This window comes from Glycine max, chromosome 1, assembly GCF_000004515.6.
Source record: "Glycine max cultivar Williams 82 chromosome 1, Glycine_max_v4.0, whole genome shotgun sequence".
Lineage (NCBI taxonomy): Eukaryota > Viridiplantae > Streptophyta > Magnoliopsida > Fabales > Fabaceae > Glycine > Glycine max.
In genome coordinates, this window is record NC_016088.4 from 40569665 (window position 1) to 40587921 (window position 18257).

The 18257-nt window shown below is 41.2% G+C and overlaps 2 protein-coding genes across 2 annotated transcripts in view; both read right to left on the reverse strand.

The window, feature by feature from the left end:
* LOC102667062 (uncharacterized) overlaps positions 1 to 18257 on the reverse strand; it is a 38256-nt gene that overhangs the window by 11530 nt on the left and 8469 nt on the right. Inside the window, exons 4-5 of the mRNA XM_041009290.1 lie at positions 6899 to 6949; positions 1652 to 1940 (exon numbers count right to left, since the gene is read on the reverse strand). Of these exons, the coding sequence (XP_040865224.1) occupies positions 1652 to 1936 (285 nt within the window). The 5' untranslated portion in view covers positions 1937 to 1940; positions 6899 to 6949. The remainder of the gene's footprint in view (positions 1 to 1651; positions 1941 to 6898; positions 6950 to 18257) is intronic.
* On the reverse strand, positions 2058 to 5252 carry LOC121174704 (uncharacterized). The gene has a single exon (XM_041014609.1). The coding sequence runs from the start codon at positions 5250 to 5252 to the stop codon at positions 2058 to 2060; it is 3195 nt and encodes a 1064-aa protein (XP_040870543.1).

Here is an 18257-nt window from a genome sequence, read left to right on the forward strand (position 1 = left end):
CAGATTCAAATGTCCAAGAATTGTAATGAGGCCTTGCTGGGCAAATGGGGCTGGGAATTGGCGACTAATCAGAATCACTTTTGGCCCAGAATTGTAATGTCCAAGTATGGTGGCTGGAATGCTCTGATTCATGGGAGAAACTCCACAGCTTTCTCTAAGTGGTGGAAGGACTTAAAATCTATTTTCCAGCAGCAGCACACTAATAGGCTGTTTTATAATTTGTGTTGGAAGTTGGGTAATGGGGCAAAAATCAGGTTCTGGAAGGATAAATGGAGAGAGGATGATTTAACTCTTCAAGAAAAATACCCTACTTTGTATCAAGTGAGCTACCAGCAGGATTCTTCTATCAGCCTAATGGGAATTCTTGTTGATAATAAATGGGAATGGAGGATGCAATGGAGGAGAAATTGATGCTGAGATTGATGCTGTCCAGATTTGCCCAACCAGTATGGACTCCCTTATTTGGAAGGTTGATCCTAGTGGAGCCTATTCCACAAAGTCAGCCTACAATATCCTCAAGAATGATGGCAGATCTGTTAATGACGACAGAGCTTTTAAGATTATTTGGAATCTGAAAATCCCCCCAAGAGCAATTGCCTTCTGTTGGAGAATTTTCATTGTTATTAATCAACACATTAAAAAATAGAAATTACATATTAAATTATTATTGACTAATTTTACGAAAGAAACAGATTGCCTTCTGTTGGAGAATTTTCAGAAACAGATTGCCTACTAAGGCTAACTTGAGAAAGAGACACATCACTTTGCCTTCGTATAGGTGCCCGTTATGTGATAGTGAAGAGGAAGATATTGGCCACATCATGTTCTCATGCAGAATGACTAGGAATTTATGGTGGGAGGCTTTGAGATGGGTCAATAGAGTGGGCCCTTTCCCCATTGAACCTAAAAATCATTTTATGCAATTCTCTCATTGGAATCGCAAAAGCTTTATAGACAATAGATGGGTGATAAAAATGCTATTAAGTGTTAACTGAGTTTGTATAATTCTAAGTGTTTGTAAAAAACAAAAAAGAAAAGAAGTTCCTATTAATCATAATATTTGGAGGGCCACTGGATTATGTGGATTGGAAAGCAATGCTTTATTTGGCGGTGCAAGTGGGTAGGCAGCTATTGTCATAGTTTTAGGAAATTTGGGATGTTTACAGTGATACAAATCAATTTATTCCATACAAAAATAGTATAACATAAAAATCAAACTTATGGTTACATTAGCATAAAAAATAATATGCATTACCCTATTAAGTATTTAAGGATAAAAATACTACCCCTGCTCCCTAACACAAAACCCATGCCAATTTTCATTTGTTTAAGTTATCAATTTAAATTTGTGAACTTATTATACACATGATTTGTTCTGGTCTCTAACTTTGATCTGACAATATTTGTTCTCAACCTCATCTAACTAACTAATATTCATGTTTAAAATAAAAACTGCCCTTGTGCTGTTCTTTACAAATATAGGAGTCTAGGATAGTGATTAACTATTCAAATAAAGGACAAGTCATTTAAAATAAAGGGCATGAAACACATGTAGAGATTATAAAGGACAACTATTTGTTATAGTCAATTATGTTTTTAACAGAAAAATTGATTCTTAATTCAAATATTGTAATTGGTATGAAGGACTTACTAGAATGTCATTCCACACAATCTCCTTTAGCGTTTCAGGTACGTCTTTCCAATTATTGTGGATAATGGGAACCTTTTCTCGCGCCACTACGCCTAGGTAGCTGTGGAACTTTTCACGCATCGGTCCGGATGCTCTCCCGGTAGCGGGATCCACATAAACAGCCGGTATGGGCTGATCCACGGTTCTTAATGTCAATGTTCTCAGCCGTGTCGTTGTTCTACTCCTCTTGGAAGTCGCCTCTGATTGACCATCGGACTGCGGAGGAGACGTCGGATCTGTGGCCATGATCCTGTAAATAAAATACACAATTAATATTAACGATTACATTTAGACATTAACAAAAGCAAAGGCGTAATACTAACATAATCATTATATTTACACATTAAACAAAGCATTACTTTCGCACTCAGCCTGTAGGGATGTTTTCCCATAGACCTTCATCATGATCTACATGATTTGCATGTCCATCATCCACTTCATCAGCTTCATTCATTGAAGGCAATTGTTTTGAAAAACTAGACATTTGACCAATGTCAAGGGTTGACTCATCATTATGGTAATTCATTCCACTTGGTCTTCCTTGCAGAGCCACAGACAAACTTGAATTACATGGATCTTGTACATAGAAAACTTGTCTGGCTTGTGCTGCCATAATGAAAGGTTCGTCTATATATGCCACCTTACTAAGGTCTACCAAAGTAAATCCCAATGGATCTTGAAACACACCCGTTGTCCCGTTCACCCACTGACACTTAAAAATAGGCACTCTAAATGATGTATAATCAACCTCCCAAATTTCTTGAATGACACCAAAGTAAGACATGGATGCTCGAATGGGGTTGTTATCCGATGTACTGGAAAAGTGCTCCGAATCAGCATCAACACAGACCCCACTGTTTTGTACCGAACTTTTATCATCTTGGGACTTTGTGTAGAATGAATAATTGTTAATGTCATACCCCTTCCATGTAGGGACATTCAAATTTGGGCCAATGGCTAACAATGTGAGTCGTCTGGAAACACTTTTATCAGCAAGTATTGTTTGTCTAAACCAATTTATGAAAGTTTTGTTGTGCTCTTGCAATACCCTCATCATGTTCATTTTGGGGTGACTATCTCTAACATGTTTTTTGTGAGCCTCTATGTACGGAAACACCTCTGTTGTATTGTTTAATATATACAAATGTGCTTGTGACACGTCATGTCTAGTCATTGTCACAACATTGTATCCACGAGTACCCTTGCCGGCTATTGGCTGGTCATGCCGGGATGCAGGAACACCGACAGGTTTCAATGAGTCAATGTACTGTGAGGCAAACTCAATGCATTCTTCAGCAACGTATCTTTCCACTATTGAGGCCTCTGGTCGATGTCGATTCTTCGTATAACCCTTTAAGACCTTCATGTACCGCTCAACTGGACACATCCATCTAAAATACGTAGGACCACAACACCTTATTTCCCTTACCAGATGAACAACTAAGTGTACCATAATGTCAAAAAATGAAGGAGGGAAAAACATCTCCATTTGACAAAGGACAACGACAACCTCATCTTCCAAAGCATCCAACTGTTTAGGGTCAATGACCTTGGCACATATAGCATTAAAAATGAAACACAAGCGACTGATTGCAACACGGACCTTCTCAGGCAATGTTCCGCGGATTGCAACAGGCAAAAGTTGTTGCATTAACACATGACAATCATGTGATTTCAAGCCAACCAACTTAAGCTCATTCACAGACACAAGACTCTTGATGTTTGAAGAGTAGCCTTGTGGGACTTTGATATTACGCAAGCATTCACAAAAACTTCTCTTTTCAGCTGTTGACATTGTGTAACAGGCTGGGGGCAGATATGTCCTGTTACCTTTTGAGATAGGATGCAACACTTGACGTATACCCATGTCAACCAAGTCTTGACGACACTTGAAACCATCCTTTGTCTTGCCTTTAATGTTTAGGAGGGTCCCAATTAAAGAATCACAAACATTTTTCTCGACATGCATGACGTCTATACAATGCCTAACATGATGATCGGACCAGTACGGAAGATCAAAGAAAATAGACTTCTTTTTCCACATGTTTGAAGTGGATGATGGTTTTTTTTGGGACTTGCCGAACATATTTACGACATCCTTGACCCGCTGATATACTTCATCACCAGTTAATGGATTTGGCGCGGTTTCATGTTCTTGACTTCCATCGAATGCCTTCTTCAAGCGTCGATACGGATGATACTGTTTGAGAAATCTTCGATGCCTAGTATACACAGTCTTCTTTCCATGTTTAAGTTGGCGGAAACTAGTATTCTGCTCACATATAGGACATGCGTGATGTCCTTTGACACTATATCCACTTAAATTTCCGTAGGCTGGAAAGTCATTGATGGTACAAAAAACCATTGCACGCAACTTGAAAGCATGCTGCAAATTTGCGTCCCATACATCAACCCCTTCATCCCACAATTTCCGCAAATCGTCAATTAACGGTCTTAGATATACGTCAATATCATTACCTGGTTGTCTTGGACCAGCTATCATCATACTCAGCATAACATACTTTCGCTTCATGCACAACCACGGAGGGAGATTATAAATGAACAGCAAAACGGGCCACGAGCTATGGTTAGTAGTTAAGGTTCCAAATGGGTTCATTCCGTCCATTGCAAGACCAAGCCTTAAATTTCTAGGCTCGGCCCCAAATTCAGGATACAGACGATCAATTGCCTTCCATTGCGGGCTATCTGCAGGATGTCGCATCAATCCATCTGATTTTCTAGTATTTGCATGCCATATAAGGTTCTTTGCATCTTCCCCATTAGCAAACAACCGTTTAAACCTTGGTATTATTGGGAGATACCAACACACCTTTGCTGGACGGCGGTCGGCGTCTGAGACTAGTACAGTAGAATCTCCGTTGGTCGGTCTGTACCGAGAAACCCCACACACAGGACAGTAATCTAGTTCAGCAAAATCATCTATGTACAAAATGCAGTCATTACAACATGCATGAATTTTTTCGTACTGCATCCCAACTGGACATAAAATCTTCTTTGCTTGGTAGTGATTCTTTGGCAAGATGTTATCAGCAGGAAGCATGTTTGTCAACAACATCAGCAACTCACTAAAACTCTTGTCACTCCACCCAAATCGAGCCTTCAAGTTAACCAGAGCTAACACAGCTGACAATTTTGTGAAAGATATGCAGCCGGAATACAAAGGCATTTTTGAATCAACTTCTATGTTGTCATACAACGCTGCATGTGCCTCTTCAAACCCCTCTTGCCCAAGATCACGAATCATTTCTTCTATAGGATTTCCGCTGTCTGTAGTAACATCGTCAGCCTGTGACATGTCAGCTGTATCGAGGGATTCCCCATGCCATATCCACTTTGTGTAGCTACGAATTATTCCCTCACAAATAAGATGAGTTCTTATGTCATCAATTGTTTGGCGCCTCCCATTTCCACACTTCACACATGGACAAAAAAATTTTCCCCACATAGGTTGCGCTTTACTTTGAGCAAACAGCAAAAACTCTTCAACACCATTCTCGTACTCTTCAGTTATACGTGATGCGTTCATCCAACTTCGATCCATGTTACACCTTCTATGTCAAACGTTAGTGGCTTAGGGGTTACTTGACATGCATCACAAGCATAGAGCACCAATTGCAGTAGAAAACACACCAGAACTGCACCTTTTGTACAAAACGCTGCAGTGGAAAACACATTAGCAATTGCAGTTAGTTGGACCAGCAATGCTAACAAGAAAAATGGTGCATGGCTGTTTCAAGGGATTCGGCATTTTTCAGTTTGTTGGCCTCTATTACCAATGCTTATAAGAAAAAATGAAGAAAAACTGCACAAACGACAACATCGAAATTTAATGACGAAAGTGGTGCAATTGAAATTCAACATCATTTTTTAAACATTTATAAAATCAAATCAGCTGAATTTGGGAAAAATAATCTATGTCAAAGTAGTTGATTTCTGGTGGTAGAAGAAATTTCACTTCCTAATGGTGGCAGGATTTAAAGAGTATCTTTTAGCAGCAACACAATAACTGCTTTAATGATAATTTAAAGTGGAGGGTGGGTACGGGGTCCAATATTAGTTTGCGGAACGATTTATGGCTGCAGGACAACTGTAATATCCAACGAAAGTATCCCCAATTATATGTAATAAGTAAACAGCAGAATTTTCTAATTAATTCTATGGGAGAATTTGTGGACGGCAGATGGGAATGGAAGTTATCTTGGAGAAGGGACTTTTTTGACTATGAAATACAAATGGCAGCTGACTTTGTAGATGAGATTCATTCTGGTCACATACATGTTATTTGCAACTCTACAATGACAAGGAGACTTTGGTGGGAGCCTTTGAGATGGGTTAATAGAGTGGGTCCTTTTTCCACAGACCCAAAGAACCACTTTTTGCAATTCACTCAATGGAACAACAAAGCTAGTATAAACAACAGATGGAAATTTCTGTGGTTAGCTCTATCCTTCTTCGTCTGGCATCATAGAAATGCTATGATTTTCAAGAACCACCCGTTTGATCCTGAAAAGGTTATCGATGATACCTTGTTCCACACTTGGTCTTTGTTAAAATGTGCAGAGAAGGACTACACCAGGGACTACACCATCCATATGTAGCAGTTGCATGTGGAGGTCAACACCAGGTTGTCTCATGAACGACAACTCCATTAGCCATCTTCCAGCGGTCAATGACATGGTGTGCATGCAACGGGACTCGAGAAATTTGAACACCTTGCAATACATGTTCTGGGGGTGGTCGGGTAAGGACATAAAAAGGCGGAGATGAAGAGATTTATTGTAGAATATTTCAGTACACCTAGTACTGAATTTTATACATAATATATTTGCTTTTTGCCTTGCAAAAGAAACAACAAAGGAAGGGTAAATGCTGACACCTCTTCCAAGAGGTGCAACATACATGTAATTAAGTTATGGGGTGTAGCTGGTCCACAATACCATCCTCAAATTCAACCACAATTGGGGTTAATTTATACTTGTTCCTATAGTACCTATGGTACTCTCGTAATTGTATGATATTGGCACAAAAATACATAATAAACATCATACTAGATAGCTCAAAAGAACAATTACACGGCATGAATATGAAGGCATTAAACGAATACATGCTTTCAGGCATCATACATGTTTGTGATTTGTGGAATTTCAAAAACATATTTTAAACTATTACTAGAAACAATAAACACACCTCCAAATAATGAAAGGAGTTCTTTGGTGATTCTTTGGTGCCTGATTCAGCCTGAAAAATAATAACACTTTGGTCAATCAACCGCTTCTATGACAAACATTTGTGTAATATGTAGAAAATAATTTGTGGCAATCAACTTGATATGATACAGAATTAAATTGCAAGGCATTTACTAAAGAAAGCAGTGAAGACAGAGTTCCAACAGTCATATATAAAGCTCAAATGATGGAAGAAGGTCTTCACTACATCATATTCTTTCTAGCTATATAAAGCTGAAATCATCATTGCAAGACAGGAATATATAATTAAGAAATGGCTCCAAAAAAACAATTAGTGTAAATTTTGAAATGGAAATGTTCCAATATGATCTGATTTGTATTGTAGAAATTATTGTCCTAGCATTTGGATGGAATCTCTATGCCCTTGCCCTGTTTCATTTGACATGTACTTAGATTTTGCTTTCCTTTATTGAATCTGATATCACAACATCATATCTTGGCATCTACAAATTACAGCTAGCATTTGGATGATGCTCTGCTTTTACTTTGGTCATGGCTCAAGTCCAACAAGAAAGATTTTACACTTCACTTTAATCAATGTTCTTCCAATGTAACACTAGGTTTCTATACTTAGCTTGGGAGTGTGGGGGCTGGACTTTTGTAGCATGGGTTAGGTAGCAGGGTGCTATGGTGCTGGCTTTGTTCCTACTAATAATCATAGGAACCAGCTGGCCCCTAAAATTTGTAACTTCAGTACCACTGGTACTCATTATTAATATATCATATCTATGTTTGCTGACAAAAAAAAATTAAAAGAAACTATTTGTGTAAATTTTTAATATGATTAAGCATATAATGTAATATAAATTACTTAATTTATATGTATAAATTTCATAATAGTGGTTATTCCACTATCTACTATCCTACTATACCAGTTTTGGGGTGAAATGCTCTGCATCTGTATTCAGGAATTGATAATGATGCATACAACTCTCATTGACCATATTAGCCCAGAAAGGGAGCTTGCACTAGCCTAGCCTGAGTCTAAAGGGTGAAGGTTCTTTGTGATGGGGTTAAACTGGTGGTATATTGATGGAAAATTTAATGGGATCTTAAATTGTGACCAGTCCTGATATCAATTGGTGGGAGGTATTGGTTTGATTGACTTAGGGATATTGTTGAAAATCAACCTATTGTTCATATGGAATTAGAGGTCAATTTGTTTTTTTAATAGGGCAGAAACATTTATCAGGCTGGAGGGGTAGAGAAGTGAATGTGCAACGGGATGGGTTGTGTAACATCCTGGAAATTTCTATCCGGAATTTTTGGAAACGATGTATTTTGAATGATTATATATAAGTATTATTCAGTGTATATGCCTATATGTTCTTGGTAGAAGTAGGAATAGCGGGGGGCAAGATACGCGGGTTAGACTAATTAAGGAAGAGAAATCCATAACTGAGAGGTTATGGGTTAATTCTTAATTAATTAGTTAAAAATCATCGTTTTGCGTGCGACTTAGAATTTAACGAAACCAACCTCTGAACCACGCTCGGGGTTTTATTCTGAGCGTTTTGATATATATATTGCTTGCTTTCGAAAACTGGCCCCGACGGACGCAGAGAAACGCGAGAAACTGGAACCAGAGAAATGGCACGCAAACCGAGGCAGGATTTTAGCGTTTCAAAGGTCAGATTTTTCTCACTTTTGTGACTGAGTATGGGTCACAGTCAAAAAAAGAGAAAGTGGGCCCTTTTGCTCCAATCAAATAGGGACATGTGGCAGAGCTTGAATAAAATAATAAGAAAAGAGGAAAAAGCCTTTTAAAAACCAAAAAGCAACTCTCTCTCTCTCTTCACTCAGCAGAAAACATTGCAGAAGCCTTCTCTCTCCCTCTCCCTCACGTTGCTTTTCTTCCTCCCTCATTCACCATTGAAGCTCCACACAAAGCTTCAACCTTTGGTGCTCATTTCTACTCCAAATCGCGAAAGGAGGGCATTTTTGGAGTCGTGAAGTGCGTGGCTACGAGTGGGACTTCGAAATTTCAGGTTTGGGTGGACTTCTTTCTCTCTTAAATTTCGTGGGTATGGGGTTTTGGGAGATATGATGGGTGGTTTTGTTAGTTTTCTGCTGTGTGATGATTATTTGTGAAGGCATTTGCTGAAAACTTGTTGAAATCGCCATGTTTGGATGAGTTAGACATACCCATTCTGTTTTAGGGTTTTTGTGATGATGTTTGTGATGTTTATATGCTGAAATTGTTGATGGAAATCTGTTAGAGACAAAGGGTAGAACTAACCCAAGGTTAGAAAGTGAGAGTGTGATGTTATGAGTGGAAAAAGAGTGAGACTTTGAGAGTTGGAAGGCTAAGTCTGAATTCTGTGATAAATGGAGGTTAAAGTGAGTTAATAATAGCTTGAAATGTCATTTAGGACATGTGAGAAAGGTTAGGCTGAGCTAGAGAGAAAAACAAATGACCAAAGTGAACCAAGAGCCATTTCTAGGGCAAAATTGGGTGTTGAGGAGTCAAATTTTGATTCGGTGGAAATTTAGGTGTAAATCCAGTTTGAGCAAGTTTAGATTGATGTTATAGACTTGTGTGAGGTGAGAGTTTGCTCCAAATTTACCTCATTCTAAATTCCACCTTTCAAGCCTAGAAAAGCCATTGAATTGAGGGGTTTTGGACACCTAGATTTTGTGTTGCTGTGGTTTGAAGCTTGGCTTTGGTTTAGACATGTTTGATACATGATTTGGGACTTGTAGGATTTGATTTGGGCAAGATTGGATGAGAGGAAGGGTGATTTTCGAAATCGGCACTTATGCAGAGTTTTTGCTGTGAAATTGTGCAGCAGAATTTTGCACAAGTGCAGAAAAATGCTTGTGTGTGGTTGGCTGTGGAAAGTCTAGTGCAGAATGAGTTCTGGATGTTTGCTAGTATATCCCAACGGTCAAAATGCAGGCTTATACACTATAGACTTCCAGTAAAATTTTGGAGTCGATCCAACGGTTAACGAATTGGATCGAAGGAATTGTTACTGTGGTCTTTACGTGAGAAAAGCTGTGATTTTGGTTGATGTGTTAAGCAGAGTTTTCTGCCTTTGCTCTGTTTTGCTTGGCTGTGATAGCTTGTGCTGTTTGAATGTTGTTTTGCTTGGATGTTGTGGAAGCTTGAGAGGATTGATGGGGACCCGGTGTTGAGAGAAACGAGGATATGGGCTACGTGGGAGTACGTGAGCTCAGTTGGAGGTGGGCAACAGGGGATGGTGGGTTTATGCGCGCATTGTGGATGTGGAAAGCTTGTTGTGCACCATCGCCCGACCGCCTCCTAGTACCACATGTGATGGGTACCCCATAATTCTACAAGCTTGAGATGAGGAAGTGTTGAAGGGTGAAACTTCCTGCTTTTATTGTTGACCACAGAGTGGTACCTGGAGATATGTCGCGGGGGTCAGGAGACCTTGGGGACGTCAGGTGGGGTGCTATTGCCCAAAACCAAGCTTGACCAATCCCGACCCAACCCGGGCATAGTCGGTCAGTGAGAACCTGTGATGTACCTAAGCAGGCGAGCTCCTGGCAGTCAACAGATAAAAGGAAAACAAGACCACAAAGCAAGGAGGCTTGTGGTGGCTGGCCAGCTGTGAATTTTGTGTAATATGTGGATTGTGGCCTCTGGTAATCGATTACCAAAGGTGAGTAATCGATTACAAGGCTTAAAAATTGAGGACAGGAGGCTAAGATGGTCTCTGGTAATCGATTACCAAGGGGTGTAATCGATTACCAGGCTTGAAAACGAAGTCAGGAAACTTAGGGAGCCTCTGGTAATCGATTACCAGCCTGTGTAATCGATTACACAGAGGAATGGGTCACTGGTAATCGATTACCAGGCATGTGTAATCGATTACACAGTGTATTATTGCATATTTCATGTCCTGAGGCTGTGTAATTCAAGTTTAGCCTCTGGTAATCGATTACCAAGGTTGTGTAATCGATTACCAGAGATGAAAAGCCTCAAGATACCCCTTTTAACGTCATGTAGTGGTTATGAGATGCATTGTGTGCAGCGCAGTTAGATTCTTGTGAAAGAGTCTACCCCTTTCTTTTCTTTCTTGTAGATCGTGATGGCGGCGCAGCTAATCCGTGATCGAGTAGAGATGGAGTGCCTAGAGGGAGTTTGGGAGACCCTCGAAGGCAACACGAGGTGCCGATTTCGGGGCACCATTCGATTCACAGCCACTTCTTTGGTGCATCCAGATGAACCTGCACGGACGCTTCAGCGCACGGTGGAGTGGATACTACCCACGCCTACACCATATCGTCTAGTGGAGCCCGTTCAAGTGATCGAGGTAACGTCATCTGAGGAAGACCCTGAGGAGGACCTGGAGGAGCTACCTCCTGAGCCTGCTGTGGATGCCCTTGACTTTCTGGAGGGTGATGAGGATCCACTTCTCGAGGTGGATTCTCCCGAGGAAGTCATGTCGGCATCTGAGGCAGACTCTACGGAGGATAGTGGCCCGAGGGAGATGGCGATCAGCGGAGGCTCTTCATCCTAGTGGACAGCTTTTTGGATTTGTTTTGTATATTTTGAGGGTGGGTGTATCTAGGACTAACTGTTAGGTTTACTCTTTTGTTTTTGTATGGGTAGACCTGATGTATAGGCATTTGATGATTGTATACATGTGGCTGAAGCCACCGCTATGGACACCTTTGCTCTGGATGACACTATATATTTTGTAAAACTCCCATATTTTAGACAGCTTTAAATGATGATTGCATTTATGATCGATCTTGTTATTTGAAAAGAAAGCATTAGCAACTTTATTTGTAAAAGAATTTACCGACTGTACTTTATCCTTTTATTTTCATGTGACGACCTAAAGTAATGGCTGGTACATTCTTCCTTTTGAAACAGCAAAATAATTTAGAGAATTATGAGCGGTAAGAAAGAAATGACTCCGAATAGAGTTGTGAACTGGCCATTCAGGACTTTATAGTGAGGATTTTCCTTCTAACCCTAGTTATGGTGAAAAAAAGAAAGAAATGAAAAAGAAAAAGAAGAAAAAAAAAATTTACCATGGTTTTTGTTATTTAAATTATTTCTATTAAACCAGTCATTAATTTAGGGACGCCACAAATGGTGGTATCAGAGCAAAAGTTGGATTCTTGTGAACCTGTTTGTGGTCTTGCTGTGTGAATGCTGTGTATCTCTGAAACTTGGGAGTAGGTTTCGGGGAGTGACGTTAAGTCACACATTGTGTGTATTTCTGCCTTATTGTCTTGAGCATGGATGTGTGACTGATTCGTAGGATTGTTGTGTGTATAAGTATGTATAAAGAGAAGGATGTTGTTATAACTGTCATAGCCTGTGTGGTACACTCTCTCAGTAGGATTTCTTGGGTGCTAATAGTTTCCCTACAGGATAGGTATGGCAGGACGTGGTAGGGATCAGAACCGTGACGTCCTTGACCGCATCACCGCTGTGCTGGAAACTCTAGTGCAGGAACGTGATGTGGAGCCGGCGGAGTATCGGGGACTCATGGCTTTCCGTAAGAACCACCCGCCAAAGTTCAGTGGAGACTATGATCCGGAAGGTGCTAGGTTGTGGTTAGCTGAGACGGAAAAGATTTTCGAGGCGATGGGTTGCCTTGAGGAGCATAAGGTTCTTTATGCGACATTTATGCTCCAAGGGGAGGCTGAAAATTGGTGGAAGTTCGTGAAACCTTCGTTTGTTGCACCTGGAGGCGTGATTCCTTGGAATGCCTTCAAGGACAAGTTCTTGGAGAATTACTTCCCGCGAGATCTCAGGAAGCGGAAGGCGAGGGAATTTCTGGATTTGAAGCAAGGAAACATGTCTGTTGGGGAGTACACGGCTAAGTTTAATGAGCTTCTGCAGTATTGGCCTCAATACCAAGATGCTCGGAATGAGGAAGATCTGTGTGCTCAGTTTGAGAATGGGCTTCGGTTGGAGATCCAACAAGCGGTTAGTTATATGCAGATTACGGATTTTAATCAGTTGGTGACAAAGTGCAGGATTTTTGAGGACAAGATGAAGGAGAGGCAAGCTAGAGGTGTTGGAGGACCTCAGAGAAACCATCCTTTTAGGGGGAATGGTAACAAGAGGATGAAGCCGTATGCTAGCAACAAGGGGAAGCAACCTATGGCTGCCTCCAACATGAGCCAGTCAAGGGGGACTGGGGTACAATGCTTTCAGTGTGGAGGACCGCATATTAAGAGAAATTGCCCACAGCTCCAGCAGACACAGGAGAACCGTTGTTATGTGTGTGGCAAGGTGGGCCATTATGCTCGAGAATGTAGGGTGACCGGGAGGCCGACAGTGACGGCCAATTCTAACACCGTCAATCGTGGACCCACTAATTCCACAAGGAGCGGTAATGTTAGCAACAACAACACTAGTGGTGGAAGACCAAAAGTACCCTCTCGGGTATTTGCTATGAGTGGATCAGAAGCAGCTGCCTCCGATGATTTGATACGGGGTAAGTGTTTGATTGCTGATAAACTACTAGATGTACTTTATGATTCAGGTGCCACGCATTCTTTCATATCTCATGCATGTGTGGAGAGGTTGGGGTTATGTGCGACGGAGTTACCATATGATATGGTGGTGTCTACTCCGACGAGCGAGCCTGTAACCACCTCTCGGGTGTGTTTGAAGTGTTCCATAATTGTTGAGGGTCGATCTTTTATGGCGGATTTGATTTGCCTACCTTTAGCTCATCTAGATGTGATCTTGGGGATGGATTGGTTATCTACTAACCATATCTTTCTAGACTGTAAGGAGAAGATGCTAGTGTTTGGTGGAGATGTAGTTCCAAGTGAATCTTTGAAAGAGGATGCAGCCAACGAAGGAACGGAGGATGTTCAAACTTACATGGTGTTGTTCTCTATGTATGTGGAAGAGGACGCTGAAGTTAATAGTATACCGGTGGTGTCGGAATTTCCAGAAGTTTTTCCGGATGATATTTGTGAATTGCCACCTGAGAGAGAAGTGGAATTCATTATTGACTTGGTGCCTGGGGCGAATCCAGTGTCGATTGCGCCTTATAGAATGTCTCCGGTGGAACTAGCAGAGGTGAAGGCACAAGTACAGGACCTTTTGAACAAACAATTTGTTCGTCCAAGCGCATCACCGTGGGGAGCGCCGGTCTTGTTGGTTAAAAAGAAGGATGGCAGTATGAGGATGTGTGTGGACTACCGACAGTTAAACAAGGTCACTATCAAGAACAAATATCCTCTACCAAGAATAGATGATTTGATTGACCAATTGAGGGGAGCGACGGTATTTTCGAAGATCGATCTGCGATCGGGGTACCATCAAATCCGAGTTAAGAAGGAAGATATCCCAAAGACTGCGTTTCGGACTCGGTATGGGCACTACGAGTATTTAGTCATGCCATTTGGAGTGACTAATGCTCCTGCCATCTTCATGGACTATATGAACTGTATATTCCATGATTACTTGGACCAATTTGTGGTTGTGTTTATTGATGATATCCTAGTGTATTCAAGGAATAAGGAGGAGCATGAGAAGCACTTGAGGATTGTGTTGCATATTCTGAGGGATAGGAAGTTGTTCGCCAAACTGTCAAAATGTGACTTTTGGTTGGAGAAAGTGCAGTTCTTAGGGCACGTGATTTCTAAGGACGGGGTTGCGGTGGATCCGAACAAGGTGGAGTCGGTTATGGAGTGGCAACAACCGACAACTCCAACGGAGGTTCGAAGCTTCTTGGGGTTGGCAGGCTATTATAGAAAGTTCATTGAGGGATTTTCTAAATTGGCATTGCCCCTAACTAAGTTGACTCGTAAGAATGAGAAGTTTGTTTGGAATGAGAAGTGTGAGCAAAGTTTCCAAGAGTTGAAGAGGCGGTTGACGACAGCTCCAGTGTTAATTTTGCCCGACCCTAAGAGAACATTTGAAGTGTATTGCGATGCAAGCGGGCAAGGCTTGGGATGTGTGTTGATGCAAGAGGGAAGAGTAGTGGCTTACGCTTCGCGTCAATTACGTCCTCATGAAGTTAACTATCCGACTCATGACTTGGAACTAGCAGCGGTGGTCTTTGCCTTAAAGATTTGGAGGCATTATTTGTACGGTACTCGTTTCGAAGTTTTTAGTGACCACAAGAGTCTCAAGTACTTGTTCGATCAGAAGGAGCTCAATATGAGGCAACGAAGATGGATGGAGTTCCTTAAGGATTATGATTTTGGACTTTCCTACCATCCAGGAAAGGCTAATGTAGTAGCCGATGCGCTAAGCCGGAAATCTTTACATGTTGCGACTATGATGAGTTTGGAGCAGAGATTGATAGAGGAGTTCCGAGATTTGAATCTAGCAATTGAGGTGCGACCCAAGAGCTTATTTGTGGGAGCATTGCAGATCACCAATGAATTTGTAGATCACATACGCGAGGCTCAAGGGGATGATCCGTTTTTGCAAGGCAAGGTGTTAGATGTAATGGGGGATAGGGGTGTGGAGTTTGAGAAGGATACAACCGGGTTAATTAGATTCAAGGGGAGGATATGTGTGCCATCTCTAGATGAATTGAAAGTTCAGATTTTGGAGGAAGCACATAAAAGTCGTCTTAGTTTCCATCCAGGAATGACTAAGATGTACCAAGATTTGAAGAGAAGTTTTTGGTGGCATGGCATGAAGAAAGATGTAGCTGAATATGTAGCAAGATGTTTGACATGTCAAAAGGCTAAGGTTGAGCACCAACGACCATCGGGAGAATTGAAGCCATTGGAGATTCCGGAATGGAAATGGGAGAGCATATCTATGGATTTTGTATCTAGTTTACCCAAGACTAGTCGTGGACATGATGCTGTGTGGGTCATAGTTGATCGACTCACCAAATCTGCTCATTTTATCCCAGTGAATATGAAGTATAGAATGGAGAAACTAGTGGAGTTGTACATCAAGGAAGTAGTAAGGTTGCATGGAATTCCTTCTAGTATTGTATCTGACAGGGATCCAAGGTTCACTTCGCGATTTTGGACGAGTCTACATGAGGCCTTGGGGACAAAGCTGAAGCTTAGTTCAGCTTATCATCCTCAAACAGATGGTCAGACTGAACGAACCATTCAGACTCTAGAGGATCTACTTCGGGCGTGTATTATAGAGCAACAAGGTAGCTGGATGGATTGTTTGCCATTGATTGAGTTTACTTACAACAATAGCTACCAAGCCAGTATTGGTATGGCTCCTTTTGAAGCTCTATATGGACGGAAGTGCAAAACTCCTATTTGTTGGTATGATGATGGAGAAGCAGTACTTCTTGGACCTGAAACGCTACAACAGATTAACGAACAAGTGAGGTTGATTCGAGAGAAGATAAAAGCATCTCAGGATAGGCAGAAGAGCTACTATGATAGAAGGAGGAAGCCACTAGATTTTCAGGAAGGAGAACATGTGTTTTTGAAGGTTTCTCCCTTAACCGGAGTCGGAAGGGCTCTTAAAGCTAGGAAGTTGACACCCAAGTATCTAGGTCCATATCAGATTTTGAAGAAGATTGGGCCTGTAGCTTATCATATCGCCTTACCTCCGAGTTTATCGAATTTGCATCCTGTGTTCCATGTCTCTCAACTGAGACGGTACAACCCAGATCCATCACATATACTTGCAGTGGACGAGGTACAGGTGAAGGATAACCTCACCTATAGAGCACAACCTCAGGAGATCACTGACCGAAGGACGAAGTCGTTGAGAGGAAAGGAGATCGCGTTGGTGAAGGTGCAGTGGGGAACCGATGAGGGTGATTCTACATGGGAGTTGGAGGATAGGATGAGAGAATTGTACCCAAGTTTGTTCATAGAGTAGTTAATTTCGGGGACGAAATTCCTAAAAGGGTGGGAGTATTGTAACATCCTGGAAATTTCTATCCGGAATTTTTGGAAACGATGTATTTTGAATGATTATATATAAGTATTATTCAGTGTATATGCCTATATGTTCTTGGTAGAAGTAGGAATAGCGGGGGGCAAGATACGCGGGTTAGACTAATTAAGGAAGAGAAATCCATAACTGAGAGGTTATGGGTTAATTCTTAATTAATTAGTTAAAAATCATCGTTTTGCGTGCGACTTAGAATTTAACGAAACCAACCTCTGAACCACGCTCGGGGTTTTATTCTGAGCGTTTTGATATATATATTGCTTGCTTTCGAAAACTGGCCCCGACGGACGCAGAGAAACGCGAGAAACTGGAACCAGAGAAATGGCACGCAAACCGAGGCAGGATTTTAGCGTTTCAAAGGTCAGATTTTTCTCACTTTTGTGACTGAGTATGGGTCACAGTCAAAAAAAGAGAAAGTGGGCCCTTTTGCTCCAATCAAATAGGGACATGTGGCAGAGCTTGAATAAAATAATAAGAAAAGAGGAAAAAGCCTTTTAAAAACCAAAAAGCAACTCTCTCTCTCTCTTCACTCAGCAGAAAACATTGCAGAAGCCTTCTCTCTCCCTCTCCCTCACGTTGCTTTTCTTCCTCCCTCATTCACCATTGAAGCTCCACACAAAGCTTCAACCTTTGGTGCTCATTTCTACTCCAAATCGCGAAAGGAGGGCATTTTTGGAGTCGTGAAGTGCGTGGCTACGAGTGGGACTTCGAAATTTCAGGTTTGGGTGGACTTCTTTCTCTCTTAAATTTCGTGGGTATGGGGTTTTGGGAGATATGATGGGTGGTTTTGTTAGTTTTCTGCTGTGTGATGATTATTTGTGAAGGCATTTGCTGAAAACTTGTTGAAATCGCCATGTTTGGATGAGTTAGACATACGCATTCTGTTTTAGGGTTTTTGTGATGATGTTTGTGATGTTTATATGCTGAAATTGTTGATGGAAATCTGTTAGAGACAAAGGGTAGAACTAACCCAAGGTTAGAAAGTGAGAGTGTGATGTTATGAGTGGAAAAAGAGTGAGACTTTGAGAGTTGGAAGGCTAAGTCTGAATTCTGTGATAAATGGAGGTTAAAGTGAGTTAATAATAGCTTGAAATGTCATTTAGGACATGTGAGAAAGGTTAGGCTGAGCTAGAGAGAAAAACAAATGACCAAAGTGAACCAAGAGCCATTTCTAGGGCAAAATTGGGTGTTGAGGAGTCAAATTTTGATTCGGTGGAAATTTAGGTGTAAATCCAGTTTGAGCAAGTTTAGATTGATGTTATAGACTTGTGTGAGGTGAGAGTTTGCTCCAAATTTACCTCATTCTAAATTCCACCTTTCAAGCCTAGAAAAGCCATTGAATTGAGGGGTTTTGGACACCTAGATTTTGTGTTGCTGTGGTTTGAAGCTTGGCTTTGGTTTAGACATGTTTGATACATGATTTGGGACTTGTAGGATTTGATTTGGGCAAGATTGG